At 45.8% G+C, this 16,997-nt stretch overlaps 1 protein-coding gene across 1 annotated transcript in view; it reads right to left on the reverse strand.

Annotated features, from left to right (window-relative positions):
• Positions 1–15,028, reverse strand: part of LOC147412479 (serine/threonine-protein kinase PAK 3-like) — a 63,908-nt gene extending 48,880 nt beyond the window's left edge. Inside the window, exon 1 of the mRNA XM_086481332.1 lies at positions 14,982–15,028. Within this exon, the coding sequence (XP_086337458.1) occupies positions 14,982–15,028 (47 nt within the window). The remainder of the gene's footprint in view (positions 1–14,981) is intronic.
• Positions 15,029–16,997: the final 1,969 nt, after the last annotated feature.

Genomic DNA, 16,997 nt, shown 5'->3' on the forward strand with positions numbered 1-16,997 from the left:
TGTAATTTGAGGAATATTATAACTGCTGTCCTCAACTGCCACCTTATGTATTTGTCTCTTTTTGAAGGGTTTTGTATTTTACATTATGAAATCACTGATCCAAGAATGAATCTTACTTCAGGGCAGCACAAACACTCAGCCAAAGAGGAGGATGTTCTGAAGTCACTCTTGCGTGCTTTTGATGGCGAGTTTTTCTGAGGCTAGGCGTGATTCAGAGTAGGGGTTTGCAGTCAGCAAAATCTGAATGCATTTCAGGTAGGTGTCTAAGTTTGGTGGCTTCTCCTTGGTTTTCTGAGAGGGGAAAAAAACAGAGGCAAGTGCTCCAGCTCTAGTCTGGCTCCCTTCTAGCAGCAGTAGCTCTGGTCTGGCTCAGTGAGGGGGCCTGCTTCTCTTCTTTCCTCTGTTCTTCCCTTCCCTCCCCTGGCTGGGCTGTGTATCTGATGCCATCCAAGTGTCTGTCTCTCCTCCACTGCTGCTCACTTGAGAAGGAACGAGCTCATGGCAGGAACTCGCTGCTTTCTACACTCAGCTCGGGATTAACTTTTCATTTCCCGCAGTGCTCCTGCCCCGTAGCCTCCTTGGTTCACTGTCCCAGTGCTCACGGCCCGGCATCGTTCCAGTTGCCGTCACTTCCCGTGTTCCGTTTTTCAGAAGTGGGCACTTCTTGTCCACAGCCTTCCAGTCCCTTCTGCGGTTTCATAGGGAGGGGCTGAGGCTGCAAAGCGGATACAGGCATTGTGGTGCGGCTTATGCCTCTGCCTTCCTTTCTCACACCCTCTGCCAAACTACCCCAGCGTCCAGCTCCGGACAGGGGGTTATTCTGCGGGCTGCAGCGTGGCCTCGCAGATTGTCGGCATCGTACAGTGTAGCTCCGCTTCCAGCACACCATTTCTGCGCCTCGCACGGGCAGGCTTCTCGTGCTTCTGAAGAGCTCTTTGGAAAATAGCCTCCTGTCCTTTTGTTTCTTTTTTTTCTCCAGAGGTTTATAGCTTCTGTGAGCTGTGAATAGGGCTGGAGTAGGACTGAGGAATTGGAGACCGTGTAGTTATTCTGAGATTGTTTTCAGTGTTGGAATTTTGTCAGTGATGAGATGGGAGGTCATTAGCCTCTACCTTCCCTGGTTCTTAAAAGGATGTGTTGTCTGGTGTGTCGTGGGGGTGTTTTTGAAGAACCTTCTCCGTTTTGGGGGCGTTTGTTCCATACTTTGTATAGATTGCCTGCTGAGTTGTTTGAGCAATGAGAGGCTGCCTGAATAGACTGCGAGATTCAGCTCTGCTGGCATGAAACTCGATCAGTAGCAAATTTAGTACCCATCTATGGTACCGTATATACAGCTTGCTTTAGTTCTGTTTCTTGAATAAACCTTAAAATACTGTGACAAAATCGGTGTTCTAGAATGCAGATATTGCTTTCATAACCGTTCTTCGGTTTGCCACTGTGGGTCACCTCTTGATCAAGTCACTGAATATATTCGTGCTTTTGTAATTCGATCAAACAAATACACGTATAGCTGACACTGCATGCTTACAACTCCATCAGCTGGAGGCTTCAAAGTGTTCCACAAAGTAGCTGCATCTATACTGGGTCTAATATATAACTTAGGACTGATTTTTACGATCAGTGTCCCTGGAAGCAGGCTAACAGCTTATGTCTCTCAGCTACAACTTCCAGTTCTGTCACATACTTCTTAAGGGTGCTCTTTGGCTGCTTGTTGAAACATCTTCTTTTTCAGGGTGTAAAGTGAACCTCCTCAAAATAACATGCTGGCCTGAAAACAGTTGTCTGTCTTATGTTGTCTCTCTCTGTACAGCCTGTTTGTGTGTCCGGGTGAACACAGTCGCATCCAAATGGTGTGGAAAGGTTGCCAAGTAGCTGTCTTGAAGTTGATGACCCTGCAGCTGTAAAAGTTACTGGCAGGTTTTGGCGCTGTTAGTGAAAACTGATTTAGATTTGAAAAGCAGAAGAAAAGAAAGAGATTAACTCCAGAGCCCATGTCAGCTTGGGTTTGTTCCTCAGTGACAGGTTCTTTTCCTGAAACTTGCAGAGAAAGTAGGAGCAGACCCTGCTTATTTCCATCCCAGTTGTGCCTCTGTGCTGTTTGCTGCCTAAACCAGTGTGTGCTACAGCAAGGCTGTATGTCCTGTTTCAGGTGCAATATCAGTACGCGGTACCCAGTGGGAATGTTGAAAGGGCTGTGGGATGTTGCAGCTAATCCATAATGCTTGGCATTGCTCCTCAGGGGAGGTTTGCAATACGAGTTTTCTGAGTTGTGTATGATGAGATGTACAATGAGTCTTTCCTTTTGTGTTTGAAACTGCCGAGGTGGGTTTCTGTGTAGCACAGTTCTGGTTAAGCAGTGGGAACTGGAAACTGATTCGGGCCTCACTTCTGCGGGTCCTGCCTTCAGATCAGTAATGAACACGTTTTTATTGCTGCCACCCCTATTATATTTGTCATCCAGTGGAGGAGGTTGTTTTCTGGAGTTCTCGATACAGCAGCTTTTGTATTTCCTTTTAAAAAGCTGTATATTTAACCTAGCTAAAATGTTACAAAAGACTTTCATCACAGGTGAATCTTCCTTCATGTTCTTGTGTGGTTTTATCCATCGACCGTTAAGCAAACAGTTTTGTGGCATTCACATTTGTAAGCAGTGAAACCTGGTGTGCTGTCTGTAGGAAACTGAGAGAGATTACAGGCAGTTTCTTACATTGAGGTAAAATGAAGCTGGTTTTATAAATACTTGGTATCAAATATTTGGATTTTTGAGCTGTTTGAATTAGCTTTGTAGTACTGAGGCTTAATCATCTTTACTGTTAGGTGTAAACAGCAGCAGGAAAACTAACCCAGTTCTGCTGCGAGTATTATCTGTTCCTCTGTTTCCTACCACAGAAGTGGGTTTTTTACCCTCAGATTAATGTTCAGGTTGGAAGGGACCTCTAGAGATCATTTAGTTGGTCCAGGCGCCCTGCTCCCATCAGGGTCACCTAGACCAGCTCCAGGGATGGAAACGCCACAACCTGTCTGGGTAAGTTCCAGTGTTTGACCACCCTCACAGAAAAACAAAACAAACAGCAAGGAGCAGGGGGGAAGAAAGAAACCAAACCCACCCCAAACTTCCTTTTTAAGTTTCTTGTGTTTCCAGTTGTGCCTGTTGCCTCTTGTCCGTTCACTGGGCACCACTTGGGTGAGTCAGACCCACTCTTTTTTACTGCTTCCCATCAGGTTTTTATACGCATCGATAAGATTCTTTCCCGCCACCCCCCGTCCTTCTTGGGGCTACAAAATCCTGGCTCACACAGCCTTCCCTTGTATGTCCGATGCTCCAAGCCCTTAATCGGGCTCCAGTATGTCCGTGTTTGCCTTGTACTGGGGAGCCTAGACCTGGGCCCAGCACTCCAGATGTGTCTCACCAGTGCTGAGCAGAGGGAAAGGGTCACGTCCCCCGACCTGCTGGTGCTTTTCCTAATGCAGCCCGGGACACTGTTGGCCGCCTTTGTGGCCGAGGCGCGTTGCTGGCTGCTTCACCCAGGACCCCGGGTCCTGTTCTGCAGAGCTGCTTTCCAGACAGTCTGCCTCCAGCCCGCAGTGAGGGACGGGGTTATTCCTCCCCGCGTGAGGACTTTGCATTTCCCCTTGTAGGGCTTCAGGAGATTCCTCTCTGCCCGTTTCTCCGGCCTGCCGAGGTCCTGCTGAATGTCAGCACAACCCTCTGGTGTGTAAGGCACTCCTCCAAATGTTATCATCTGCAGACCTGCTGAGGGTACACCTGTTCGCTGTCCAGGCCGTTAATGAAGGTGTTCAGCAATACTGGCCTCAGTGTTGACCTCTGGAGCACCACTAGTGACTGGCCTCTGTGTTGCATTACCGCAAGGCTGCTTCTCCTCACTTCAGTTTCATTTCTCTCTCCGCTGCATAACAGCCAAATCTGGTTTAGAGCTCTCCAGGGTGTGTTTTGTTGTTACCTCTTCCTTTTTTTAACATGTCGTCCTCTGGGGTGAACGTGTACGCGCTGCATTTCATTTCTGATTACAGCAAGGCTTGTTTTGTAGCTTTTAGAAAACTTTTATGTAGATATCTTGGGTATGGTATGACTAAAGTAAAAGTGATAAATCCCGGGGCTGTATTTTCTGATTTTTGATGGTATGTGTTACCTGAACAGAAAACACAGGAATGATCTAAAATAACTGAATATAAGTCATCATTTGACTAAGAAGGTGTTCTGTACCAGAAATACAGTTTTAAATTGTCCCATGTTTTCTTTACTTCAGAAGAGTGGCATATGTTGTGCATAAAGTAATTTAACTTGCCATGGTAATTCAGGTCATTCTTTATTATGTTCTTTTTTAATGGATGGTTCTTAAGGAATTTGTGCATTCACATGTATGTTTGTGAACCTGCAATGCCCATGCAGAGATGGATTTAGTACCTTTACAGTCTAGATTTCTGGTTTGAGTCTGATGCCTGAAACACCCCCAAAACCCACCAACAAAACCACCCACCATAGGATAGATGGGAAGAACAGACTAAAGCTCTGCTAAGCATTTAGAGGTTGTGCCAGCATGTCAGGTTTTGGTGAGCTTGTGTTCTTATGCCAGCAGTTGGAAACCTAATCAAGGAAATACATAGTCGTTTTTAACCACGGCTATATTAAAGATGAAAGACTTAAGAACAGAAACGAGTTGTTTTAGACAGTGTAATGGTGGATAGTCCTCACTCCAAAAGAATTCTGTTCCCTATAAAAGGAGGAGTTAAAAGGTGTAGGAAGAGTGATATGTTACGAAGACAGATGGCATGGCAATATTGTTAGTCGTCATTTTGAAGTGGGATTTTGTAGGAGGGATTGCCCGAGTGGACAAACAGGAGGAGGGGAGGATGTGTTGAAAGGAAGGCTGGGAGCGGAAAAGGAGATGCAGAGCATGTGAGGTGAGGTGGGGAGGAGGGTGGGGGTGGCTGGAGGAAGAGAGTGCTGAGAGCCAGGGCTGCAGAAAATGCTGACGTGGGAGTTGCAACAACAGGGACCAGTGATCCAAGGTGCTCCCTTTTGGTTTCGCTTGCTTTGGTTCACGGGGCTGACTCATCCCCTGGAATTTCTTATCTCCAGACTTGTGGCTGGAAGTAGGTGAAGTGTTAGGTGAGGTTGATTGCTCTGTGCAGTGGGAGAGGAGAGAAGGAGAACAAAGTCCCCCTGGCTGAGAAGTGTCCAAGAGGTGTTGAACATAGTGAGCACTGTGCAGTTTGTGAGCACGTTTTGTGTTGCCTGCTTTCGTGAAAATTTGGGTGGTTATATTTAGGTTAAGGGATGTGAAAATGTAAATAAAATGGATTCCAAATATCTAGTGTTCATCTTCCCCGTGTATCAGCAGAAATAAACTAAACCCAGCCAGACTTCAAGCCTGACTGCAGGGTGATGCGTGCACAAGAAAATACTTTTGCTGGCGGAGAAAGCTTGGTGGAGCTGCCTAATCTAGGTGCCTATGTGGCAGACTTAAAAACCAGAACAAAACACAAACACAGTGAGAAACAGGTCACTTCTTCAACTGATTATCTCTTCTTTCGGCTCAGGGGGCTTTCTGTAGCCTGTTTGTTTGTCATGTTCTTCAGTTGCTTCCATAAATACCTTACTTGTTTTGTGGGAGCTTGAGTTGTTGAAAGAAAACCTTAGCAACATCTGATTCTTTCCAAGATAGTCTTTGGCTTTTTCAGAATGTCATTCTCTTGTGGAAACCACTAGCAATGCGATATTTTAATTTTATTAATAATCTGGTTTCTGTCAATAGTCATCTGTCTCATAGTAAACCATTTAATTTCACTGAATGTTTGAATTCTGTAGTTTCTAAAGGTTGAGCGGTTCGATTTTTTTTACTTGTAGTACCCTCATGACCAGGGACTTGGTATTTTGATAGCAGAACATTGACGGCGAGAGGCCGAAGCTTATACATTTGACAATAAAATTGTGGAGATAAAATGGTGATGGAAAAGTAACAGTAGATCAGAGTGGCGTTGGCCAAAGACCCTTTAGTAAGAAGTTGGTTTAGGAGAAACCTTGGCGACTAAGATTGCAGCGTAATGCTTTTATTATCTGAAGATAGATAATTTGGTGTAGAAGGGTCAGGAGAAGCACAAGTAATGCTTCAAACTGAGTAGTACAAAACTTTGGCCGTTTTTACAGCTGCTTTGCAGCAGCCATCAGTTGAAACTGGAAGCTTGGTCATACAGTTGAATCTGCACCTTCCTCGAAGGTGGATGGCTGAGTTTTCAAATCCAGTAGCTTGCATTATTTTTCTTTTATGTTTCGTTAATAATCCTAGATGTTTCGTGGTGTGCAATAGTGAACAGGAGTTTCCTAGTGCGAGCGTTTGCAGCAGCCGTCACACGGCGTAAATGTTGCTTTCTGAAGCCGTCTGATTTCATTGGGCTTGTTTGGACAAAGGCACGGTGTGGCTATTTGTGAGTGCCTTTAGACTAGAAAGTCACTTAGAATTGTGGGGCAGGGGGAAGCAGAGGGGAAAGCCTGATGCGATTTATTTGCTGAGCTGAGGAGGGCTGGGGGGTGTTTTGGTTCGGGTTTTTTCTTCGGGAGGTCGACTCAGTCTGTTGTCCTCAAATGACTGAGTTCTTTGTTAGCACTAATGGAGGTTTGAGCTGTTCTGGAGCTGAAAGTAGTTTACTGTTTCAGAGTATTTTGTGATCTGCCTGTGGATGCTGCGATGAGTAACTAAAGAAGGGCAGGGGATTTTCTACCAGTTATGTGTCCTGAAATGCTGCACACACTGAAGCTCTGCAGAGGAATTCTGCTGTTTCAGCTCCTCAAACCAGGGTACTGCTAGCACTAGAGGTAGTGTATTCATGTGAGGATTATGTTCTGGAGTTGTCTGTGTTAACAGAGACCTTGATCCCTGGCTATTGACCAGTAGCAGCCACAATAACAGGATGAATGTGTCCAAAATGTCACCTTTAAATATTTTTGTTAGCTTGCCGTTGTTGTAGGAAATCATGTATTAGATCTATCTTTTTGTTTTAAGACAGTTTCTTAATAGTTGAGACATGATTAAAATTTCAAGGGGCAATCCTTCCGTTGGGTGCAAGGAAGTTTGTCAGGAGATGATCTGCCTGGTCTGGCTCCATAACATCGAGAACGTGGTTTTTCAAAAGTATAGAATGATCACAATTCCTATAAAATCAGTGTATGTCTGGCTGCCTCCAGGAGTTCCACCCTTAATCCTTTTTTCCTAGAAATACGCTACAAATGTTTTTAGTTAGAAACAATAATTGGAGCCCTGCATTTTTCTAATGCATAATTGTCAAGGAGAGTTACTTATTTGTAGGAGAGAAGCAGCAGAACCCACGGTCTCATTTGTGAGTCGTGTATGGGCTTAAGTTTTTAGTTCTTCAGGATGGTAACTTTGAAGTGATTGCTGTTGTTCATGCAGTCATAACTTCAGGGTTTTGTCTCCCCCACAACTCCCCAGTTCATGTCCTGAACAGAGTTTTGTACCTCAAGACCTGAAAACCTCCTAATAGCAAGAGTAATCAAAAGGCTTGCCGTGTCAAACCACTGCCCTTTTAAGAAATATCTCTGTTGTTGGGTGCTTTTACTGGAGTTATTTGAAATTGGATTAAACTCTCGCCAGAGGATGATTCCTTCACGTTGGCCTTTCCAGACTGCGTTCAGATTGAAAGCTGAGAATTGTGTGCAGAACCTTTGCAAAGGCTCTTGATTTTTTTCTTGCTTTTAATTCTACTCCTGCAAAGAAATTGTTTTCAGTGTTTATCGCACATACAGACTGCCTGACTGCATTTGTGTCTGAGTGCCACGTATGCAGTTAGCAAATGATTTTAAAAAATTTAAAATATTTGAGCAATTCTTAATTTGGTATTTTAGATGTGGAATATAGAGCGAGGGATTGGATGACCTGTACAGGGTCGCGAGGGATTTGAAGGGGGGTTCGTCCTCCTTTTCTTGCCTTTAGGTGCCTTAATCACAAGACCATCATTTAAGATAACAGTGTGCAGCAGTGCTTCTAAGAAACCCTCACCAGATCTGTGCCTTTGTGCTGTAACGCTGTGTGCAGATTTGTACAGCTAAACTGATGGGCAATAGACTGGAAACAGGCGCTGTAGAATTGCATTGAAAAGTCATCAAACCAAAGGTGTTATTAAAAGGTTGTATTTTGAGGGGAGCCAAAGATGTCTGTGTTCATCAATTTCAGCTTGATTTCGTTAAAGTTTATGCTTTTTTCATCAAGTGTTAAGAACAACTTTGAGTATTCTGTACTGGTAAATGATTTCCAAGACTCACAGCATAGCATTTTGGTTTTTGAAGACTAAAGTTTTGACTGTGCTGTGTCTTGTAATGGTTTTGAACCGTATTCAGATACAAGTCTGCATACGTGCTGGTGCACTTCCACTTTCTGCAAGAACTGTTGGAAGGAGAGTCCCTGACACAGCTTAGCTCACACAGTTCCTTTCTTTTTTTTAAAAAAAAAAAGCGCCAAACAAAGCCAAGCCAAACCCTGGACAGGGAAACTTGGCAGACAGTCATACTGGAAAATAATAAACAGGCCTCTGCCAGGAGTGTTTGAAGTTGTTACGTTTGTCTGGTCGGGACTCGTAGCTGCTTAGAAATCTCTGAATAGCAACAGAGGAGGCAGAGGAACAATTTTTCTACAGGCACAGGGTTGAAATGATTCTTATTTGGAAGTCTGCCTTTGTCATCAAAGAGCTAGAAATATAGTGGGTTTTTCTCTTAAAGGTTGGTTTTTGTTTTGTTTTGGGTTTTTTTTCTGAAGAAATGAATATGAAGTTTGCTGGAGCATTCATTTTAGAACAGGACAGTGCAGAAACACCCCGGTGACACTGATGAATGAGTTTCTGACCAAAGCCACGACAAAATAAATAGCCTGACCTGTGGTTTTAGATCTCAAGGTCTTCTGGTGGTTTCGATGGCAATTCTTTTCTGCTTTTCCTAGAAATAAAGGAATTCTTTGTCTCTTAAAGGGCTAGAGCCCCAGGGATTTGAATGGCCAGCTTCTCTGTAGAGTTGCACAAGCCTTAGTCTTACTTTCTGTCAATAGGAGGTTTTCAGGTGGTTGTCCCAGCCACAGCCATCGCTATTAATACTATGCTGTGGCGGTCACCTGTGTGAGAAGTTCCCGTTGGTTTGTGCTTTGCTCTCAATGCACTTTGTGTTTATTTTACTTTTGATATATTCAAGTTAATTGGCCAGGACTTGCAATAATCAGTCAAGTGTTGGCCTTAACTATGCAAAATACTTTTAAAGCACAGATTTTTATTCCTGGTTACAGTCTGTTTATTTCAGTTGTCCCAAGTGTTGGAATGACCACTGGAAGAGTAAGTGTTGACTGAAGAGCAGTCTGATGGTTAGGGTGTGAGAGTTCAGATTTTGGTTTTTCCATCAATTTCTACTGAGGCTTTGGAAAATGCTTCTAATATCGATAAAAATGTCAAATGAAGTAAAGTCCTAATTTATAATTTGGCACAGTGCTGCACTGGTAATCTGATCTAAATGATTTGAATCTACTTTATAGCATTTTCCCTTCTTGGTCTAATTACAAATGAAAAATAGATCCTTTTCTTCATCGTCCTGAACTTTGCTCTCAACACTTCCAGGTTCTTTTGTTCTGGATGCCTGAACAAGTTTGTGTGTGTCAGTTCTTTCTTAAACTCATTGTTAGTAACCTCATCGTTATTGTTCAAAGGACTGAATGAAACCTTTCTCTCAAAAGGACCGGGAGCCAGGACAGCAAAATAATAAAACTGGCTAGAACAAAAGTGATGCCATTAGTACTGGAAATAAAATGCAAATACTTCCAAATCTGAAACACGAGAACGGGAATAGTTGTGTTCTGTGATACTGGTGTTCAGAGAGTTTTCCAGTCTCAAACTAGAGCCTCTAGTTAAGTAGTACTCTGACTGCTTTACAAAACTGAGTGCGTCCTGACAACCTTTTTATTTTGAGTGAGAGACAGTTGCAACTTTATAGTTCAACAGCCCCCAAACATTTTACTAGTTAGTGATCTTTGTGGACTGTGAGTTCACTGCAGCGATAACTCTCCAACCGACCTTGGGGACAAAAAACTTGGATTTGTCAGTGTACTTCTGAACTTGTACAACTTCTTGATCTGTCTCCTGACACTGGATGATTAGCATGAAGTTGTTGCACGGCTTCAGAAAGACAGCCTGTCTTTTCAGTTCTTGGAAATGTCAGTGATAGTTTCTGAGGAAGACTTAAGTGCTCTTTTGAGGTGTGTCTTCACTAAGCAATGAGCAGTAGGGCTGTTGCAAAGTGTATCACACTGTTGACGTTAACACCCTGCGTGCTTTCGGATCTGGTCACGTCCAGTGACTTTAGGAAAAGTCATAGCTTGGCGTTCAAGTGCATTCCTTACTCAAGCTTGTCATGACAGGGCACGTAAGCTGACATAATGTGCCGGTAAAAGCTCTTAGAGCATCTCACTACAAAAAGTAGAATATACCACTAGAGGCACATGGCTGAACAAAACCAGTGTGGAAGGTGCAGAATCACTGAATGGTGTTTTACAAGGTTCACCTGGGTCTTCAGATTTGGTTGTTAATCTTTGGAGTTCTCCATAGGGTAACCAGCTGCAAGGGTATCTAAACACACGGGTATAAAGCAAAGTCTGTTTTGAAAGAGATCGAGACAATCACTTCTCTGACAATGAACAGGAAAATATATTCAGTAGCTTCTAGTCCTCTCTTTTTTTCTTTTAGGGCTAGCTTCTACTATGCCAGTAGCTGTAGCATGGGAAAACAATGGTTTGGGCAGATTACCATGTGTGTATTCTGCCATCAGCGGAAAAAAAAAGACCTAATTAATGCTTATTTCTGTAAGCCCTTGGGTAAAAAGCAATAAAACCACTACAGAAAACCAACTAGTAGGGAATAAACTGGCTTCAAATGTTTACTTTGTAATAGCTTCATCAAAAGTTATATTCATATGCATAAAATGCATAAAACTACCTCTCATGGCTAATCTATAGTGTTATCCCCAAGTTTTACCTGTTACTGTGATAAGGAGACTTTGTCCTGTTCACTTACAAAGTGTACAGTGTCCTGGGAGTTAAACGGATTGTATTTCGTTTAGTTTTATCCCCTCTCCATTGCACCTTCCTTTGGCGACTATTTAGTCCAAAAAGTCTCCAGTGTGCTTTATGGGTTTTGTTTTTTTCCAGATCTGTACTACCCCGGCTTTTGTACAGAAACCCTTAGTCCCCATGGACCTTTGAGTAACGCAGTGAGATGTCTGTGTTTTGTTTGGATGTTGTTATTTCAGGTGTCAGGTTGTACTGAGGAGCTTAAGGAAGTCCTCTGGGTATCTTAAATGTGGGAAGTCCTCTGTTCTTTATTAAAGCTCTGTTATTAAATATGGAGCCTTTAAACAGATAACAGATAAAAAGCGAGGACTTACTTTGATCTGACTAAATGATGATGATGGTGGTTATTATTTTTTTTCTCAGTGCATTGGAAATGCAAGTTCTCTTCCATTCTTTAAGCAGTCCTGTTGCTTTTGATGATCCATTCCACTCAAAGGCTTAATACAGTAAGATTTGAAATATTTGTAGTGAACTTGTGTAGCTATTTGATTCCTTTTTCTGAACATGGTGATCAGTAGCCATAAATTTTCACAACCTGAATCAATGAAGTTCTGTTGGTGGAACTTTGTGTGCAGATTTGTGTAATACATGCTGTTCCTTGCCATCTTCAATTTAAGCAGGATTTTGTGTAAAGCCAAACTTCTTAGAATAATAGCAGCAATCCCAGGGGACATAAAAGAAAGTATCTTGGGAACAGAGGTAGACCTGTGTTTTTGATTTTGTTTTCAAATGAGAACCAGTTCTGTAGTTGTAGTTGCCAGGAAACATTCAACACCAAAACCAAGTCAATCCAGTAACACACTGTCTGCTTGAGCTGTCAGAGAGCTTAAAACAATAGCTCTGAGGTATGAACTGACCCATTCTTAAAACTGTGCCAGTAGTGATCATAGAATGATGGAATCATTAGGCTGGAGTAGACCTCTAAGATCATCAAGTCCAACCGTTGACCTAACACCACCATGCGCACTAAACCATGTCTAGAAGCACTACATCAACACGTTTTTTGAACACCTCCAAGGCTGGTGACTCCACCACTTCCCTCGGCAGCCTGTCCCAATGCTGGATAACCCTTTCGGTAAAGAAATTTATCCTGTTGTCCAGTCTAAACCTCCCTGGTGCAACATAGAAGAATCATTTTGGTTGGAAAAGACCTTTAAGATCATCAGGTCCAACCGTTATCCTAACACTACCAAGCCCACCACTAAACCAGGACCCTGAGCACCACATGGGTGCGTCTTTGAACACCTCCAGGGATGGTGACTCCACCACCTCCCTGGGCAGCCTGTTCCAATGTCTGACCACTCTTTCAGTAAAGAAAATTTTCCTCATGTCCAATCTAAACCTCCCCTGGCACAACTTGAGGACATTTCCTCTTGTCCTATGGCTTGTCACTTGGGACAAGAGACCGACCCCACCTCACTCCAGCCTCCTTTCAGGCAGTTGCAGAGAGCAGTAAGGTCTCCCCTCAGCCTCCTCTTCTCCAGACTAAACCACCCCAGCTCCCTCAGCTGCTCCCCATCAGACCTGTTCTCCAGAGCCCTCACCAGCTTCGCTGCCCTTCTCTGGACAAGCTCCAGTACCTCCGTGTCTGTCTTGTCCTGAGGGGCCCAAAACTGCACCCAGCATTCGAGGGGCGGCCTCACCAGTGCCCAGTACAGGGGCACGATCACCTCCCTGCTCCTGCTGGCCACCCCATGGCTGACACAGGCCAGGATGCTGTTGGCCGCCTTGCCCACCTGGGCACACTGCCGGCTCACGTTCAGCCGCCTGTCGACCAGCACCCCCAGGTCCCTCTCTGCCGGGCAGCTTCCCAGCCACTCCTCCCCAGCCTGTAGCGCTGCTGGGGGTTGTTGTGGCCGAAGTGCAGGACCCGGCACTTGACCTTGTTGCAACTCGTGGAACTGGCCTTGGCCCAGCGATCCAGCCTGTCCAGATCCCTCTGTAGAGCTTCCCTGCCCTCCAGCAGATCGACACTCCCACCCAACGTGGTGTCATCTGCAAGCTCCCTGCGGGAGCACTCGATCCCCTCATCCAGCTCATCCATCAAGATGTGACACCAGAGCGGTCCCAGTGCTGAGCCCTGGGGGACACCCCTTGTGACCGGCCGCCAGCTGGATTGAACTCCCTTCACCACCACTCTCTGTGCTTGGCCATCCAGCCAGTTTTTAGCCCAGCTTGGAGTGATGATCGGAAATGTCCGAGTACTTTACTGTGTCACTGTTCATTGAGATAGAAAGTAGGACCATATCTATATACATCTTGCATTCTGAAAAATGTAGAGCCCAGACAGGCTGATAGAGTCAATAAAATGAGTAAAAGAACAGGTGTAGGTGGATATTAAACTAAACAGCTGCAAAGTCTTAGATTTGGAATTGTTTTTTCTGAAGTAAGTATTGTAAAACTTTAGACTTACTGCTATAATTATTGTCAATTCAGGATGCTTCAGTTGCAGGGCGTACACATGTTAATTGGTGATGTTTAATAGTATTTATTGCCTTGAAGAAAAACTACCTTCACTTACCTTTTCTTTTGCTTCTTTGTTGTTGGGCTTAAGGTTAACTGTGATTGGATGGCTTGAACACTTGTCAGAATACCTTTGTGTAGAAACTGGAGTCAAATAAAAAAATCCAAAGCCAACTGAAAGACTAGACGAGGTCATAGGCTTTGAGCAGGGAGGTTGGACTAGATGGTCTCCAGAAGTTCCTTCCAACCTCGACTGTTCTGTCAATCTGTTCTGTGACAGAATAACTGCATTTAATAAACCTGCCTTAACATAGGTTTATCCCAGTAATTTGTATTTCAGACTTTGTTCCTTGTTTTGTTGAAATTTTTTAACTCATTCTGTTTGTGATAAGTAGAGACACGGACAATTTAAAGTGTCAAAATCCAATGCGAATTTTATTATATTAGCAAGCGAACAAGAGCAAAGGCAGCGCTGGGCGGCCGGGGAGTCTGCGCTCCGCCAACGGCTCGCGCCTTCCCGCCTCGTGTAAGCACATTATATACAGTCTCATTTCCTGCATTCGCGATGTCGCAATCAGGTCGATACTCTGCGCATGTTCCTTCTGTTGCTGGGGGGTCTTTCTCTGCCTCCTGGTGATCCTAAGGATGAAGGCTGAAGGTCTTCCTCGTTGCCCTGTGGGTGAACTTATGCAAGAATGTGACTACTCAACCCCCTCAGCTGCGGGTCCTGTTGACTTTGCCGGATGTCCTTCGGTTGGGCTATCAAGCCTTGGGGGCACAGAAATCTTCCCTCCATACCTTCCCATACAGGTTTAATGAACAAAGCACAATATGTTACTTATTACACCGACCATCCACCTTCATGTCTCTGCTGATAACAGCAAAGGAAGAGGTAGATACTGGGGCAATTTGAGAGAGGACCCCCTCCCCAAAAGGAAGGCAATCCTAAATACACCCCAAGCTTTAGGGAGCCAGCCCAGAACAGCAGAAAATAAAGTTAAAATGAACTCTTTCGCATTCCGCCAGCCCCCAGCCGGCAGCACACCGAGCGCCTCGGGGCTCCGGTGGGAAGGGAAGACAAAGAGCGGGATAAAAGAAAATGGATGCGTCCCCGGGGTGCTGGGCAGCGTCCCGGGTGCCTCGTCCCCGCAGCTCCCCCCGCCCGGACTCCAGCTCTCGGCGCCGTTACCTGCTGCCCCGCACCGGGGCTGGCGCCGCCAGGGCGGCCGGGACGCCGCGGGCCCCCCCCGGGCCCGGCGGGCTGAGGTAGTGCGGGCCGAGCGCCCCCCCCACAGCCCCCCCCCCATCTCCACGAGCCGAGGTGGTGCGGCCCGCGTTCCCCCCCCCTCCACGGGCTGAGGTGGTGCGGCCCGGAGCGCTCACGTGACCGGGTGTTGCTGCGTCGCCTGGCAACGGGAACGCGGGAACATGGCGCAGACGGCGGCGGGTGAGTGCGGGGCTGGGCCGCGGCCGGGCCTTGAACCGTCCGGCCCTCGGCCGCCCGGCCTCCCCGGCCCCGCGGGTGCCCGTGCCCAGCCCCGCGGCGGCCTGCAGCTGGCGGGCCCCGGGGAGCCGGGCTGGTTCTCACTCTTCCCTCCGCTCTGGTTGCAGGCACAGGCCATCCCCAGCCCAGCAATATGGAGGAGGCCGCCGGTGGCGCAGCAGAGGGCTCTGGGGTGGAATCCGGCTCCGCTGCGCGGGATATCGTCCGAGTTCCGTTGCCTCTTGCTATGGAGGTGATTTCCTTCAGAACGTTCGCGGGGCAGCATGATGTTCCTACGCTCTCCTTGCAGAGTGATGGCTTCGTGGAAGCAGTTTCAATAGGGAGAAGTAAAACAAGGGAGCGGTTGTTGAAGTCTTGCCCTGCCTATTAAAAAAACCAAGTTAAATGTAGTTGTAGTTCTGTGTGTCAGCAGCGTCCTGAAGCATGTGCTTCTCACTCAGCTCCCAGATGGCTGTAGGCATGTTAAACGGGAGGTTGCCCCCATCTCACAGACACACGTACGGGGGCTGTGTTCGAGGTTGGTGGTGCTAAGTTTTTTTTGTCTGTTGGTACTGCACGATACTTGAATTTGGCAAATGATGGTACGGGATAAAACGGTGTCTCTTTAAAAAGAAGATAATAGTTTGGCTACATGTAGCACCAGCTGGAGGACTACAATCCCTAAGGGCATTTTTTTAAAAAATAGACGTGAGCCAGAGACACATCTGAAATTAAAAGTGGTGTGTAGAATTTTTGTCAGGATCTTTACCGTCTTCATGCTGCCTGGGTGACTGTTCTTGTGAACGAGATTAAACTTCAAAATTAAACTCCCATGACAAAAAGCAGTTGTTACAGCACCGTAGCATGAGCATTAAACCAAATGCACAACCTGCTGTAACGCTGCTGTTCTGCTTTTTGCCTGTGTGTGTGCTAGGCAGTAGAGGCGGAGAATGGGAGCGACAGTGAAGAAGAAGGGTCCGTTCCTCTGCAGGACCAAAAAGAGACATTTCCACCAGCAGAAAGAGGAGCTACAGAGCTGTTTGTTAGTTCTGCAGAGGTGAGACACTAACAACACACACAATCTTATTCACAGAAGGCATGGCCGGTATTTGTAACTTCAAATTCTCCTGGGGCGGTTTTGTTGCTGCCAACACAAACCCGACCAGAACTGAACAGAGAGAAGCTAACTGGTCAGGCACAAAGTCTACAAAAGCTGTGACAGAGCTGGAGAGGTTCCTCTGTCGTGCTGCATGTGGGTAAAGGTGGTTTTTGAATCGGCAGAGGCACAGCTTTGCCAGTGTATCTGTGGGCTGAGTTTAGAACAAGGCCCTCTTGCCGATTCTGTGTCTGCATCGTTCTTGTCTCGTGGTGACAGAAACAAGCAGATTGTCAGGGCAGACTGAAAAGCTGTTTCAGGTGGTGGATTTTACGTTTCAGAAAAAATCCCCTGAGACTTTCTTGGACAAAGTCGAATTAGACAGTTGTCCTCCTGCGTTGGGTGACATGGAGCAGCCAGTAACCGAGAGAGAAAACCCTCCCCTTCCTTCAGGAGCTCCTCAGCAGGTGTCTGCGTGGTCAGCGGAGCGGAACAGCTGCACAGAGTCAGGTATCCTTCAGTCCCTTGCTAACAGTACAACACTCCATACCACCCGTCAAGCACAGTTTCTAGTTTTCTCCCTTTCTCGTCATTGTTAGTCCAACTGGAGGCACAACGCTTTGAAATCTAAGCATTTTCTTTGTCTTTTTCTTCTCTTTTTTTTTTTTTTTTCCTTGGGGGGTGGGGTCCAGGTGACATTGGAGAACCCATTTCTCTCTGCTCAGAGACTGCCTTTGAGCAGTTGGATCAGCTCACCAGTGAGCATGGTGACCAAAGGCGGGAACAGACATGCCAGCAGCGTGGAGCTGAGGGGCACGAA

Source organism: Leptosomus discolor, unplaced genomic scaffold (genome assembly GCF_034619465.1).
Source record: "Leptosomus discolor isolate bLepDis1 unplaced genomic scaffold, bLepDis1.hap2 HAP2_SCAFFOLD_49, whole genome shotgun sequence".
NCBI classification, from domain to species: Eukaryota; Metazoa; Chordata; class Aves; order Leptosomiformes; family Leptosomidae; genus Leptosomus; species Leptosomus discolor.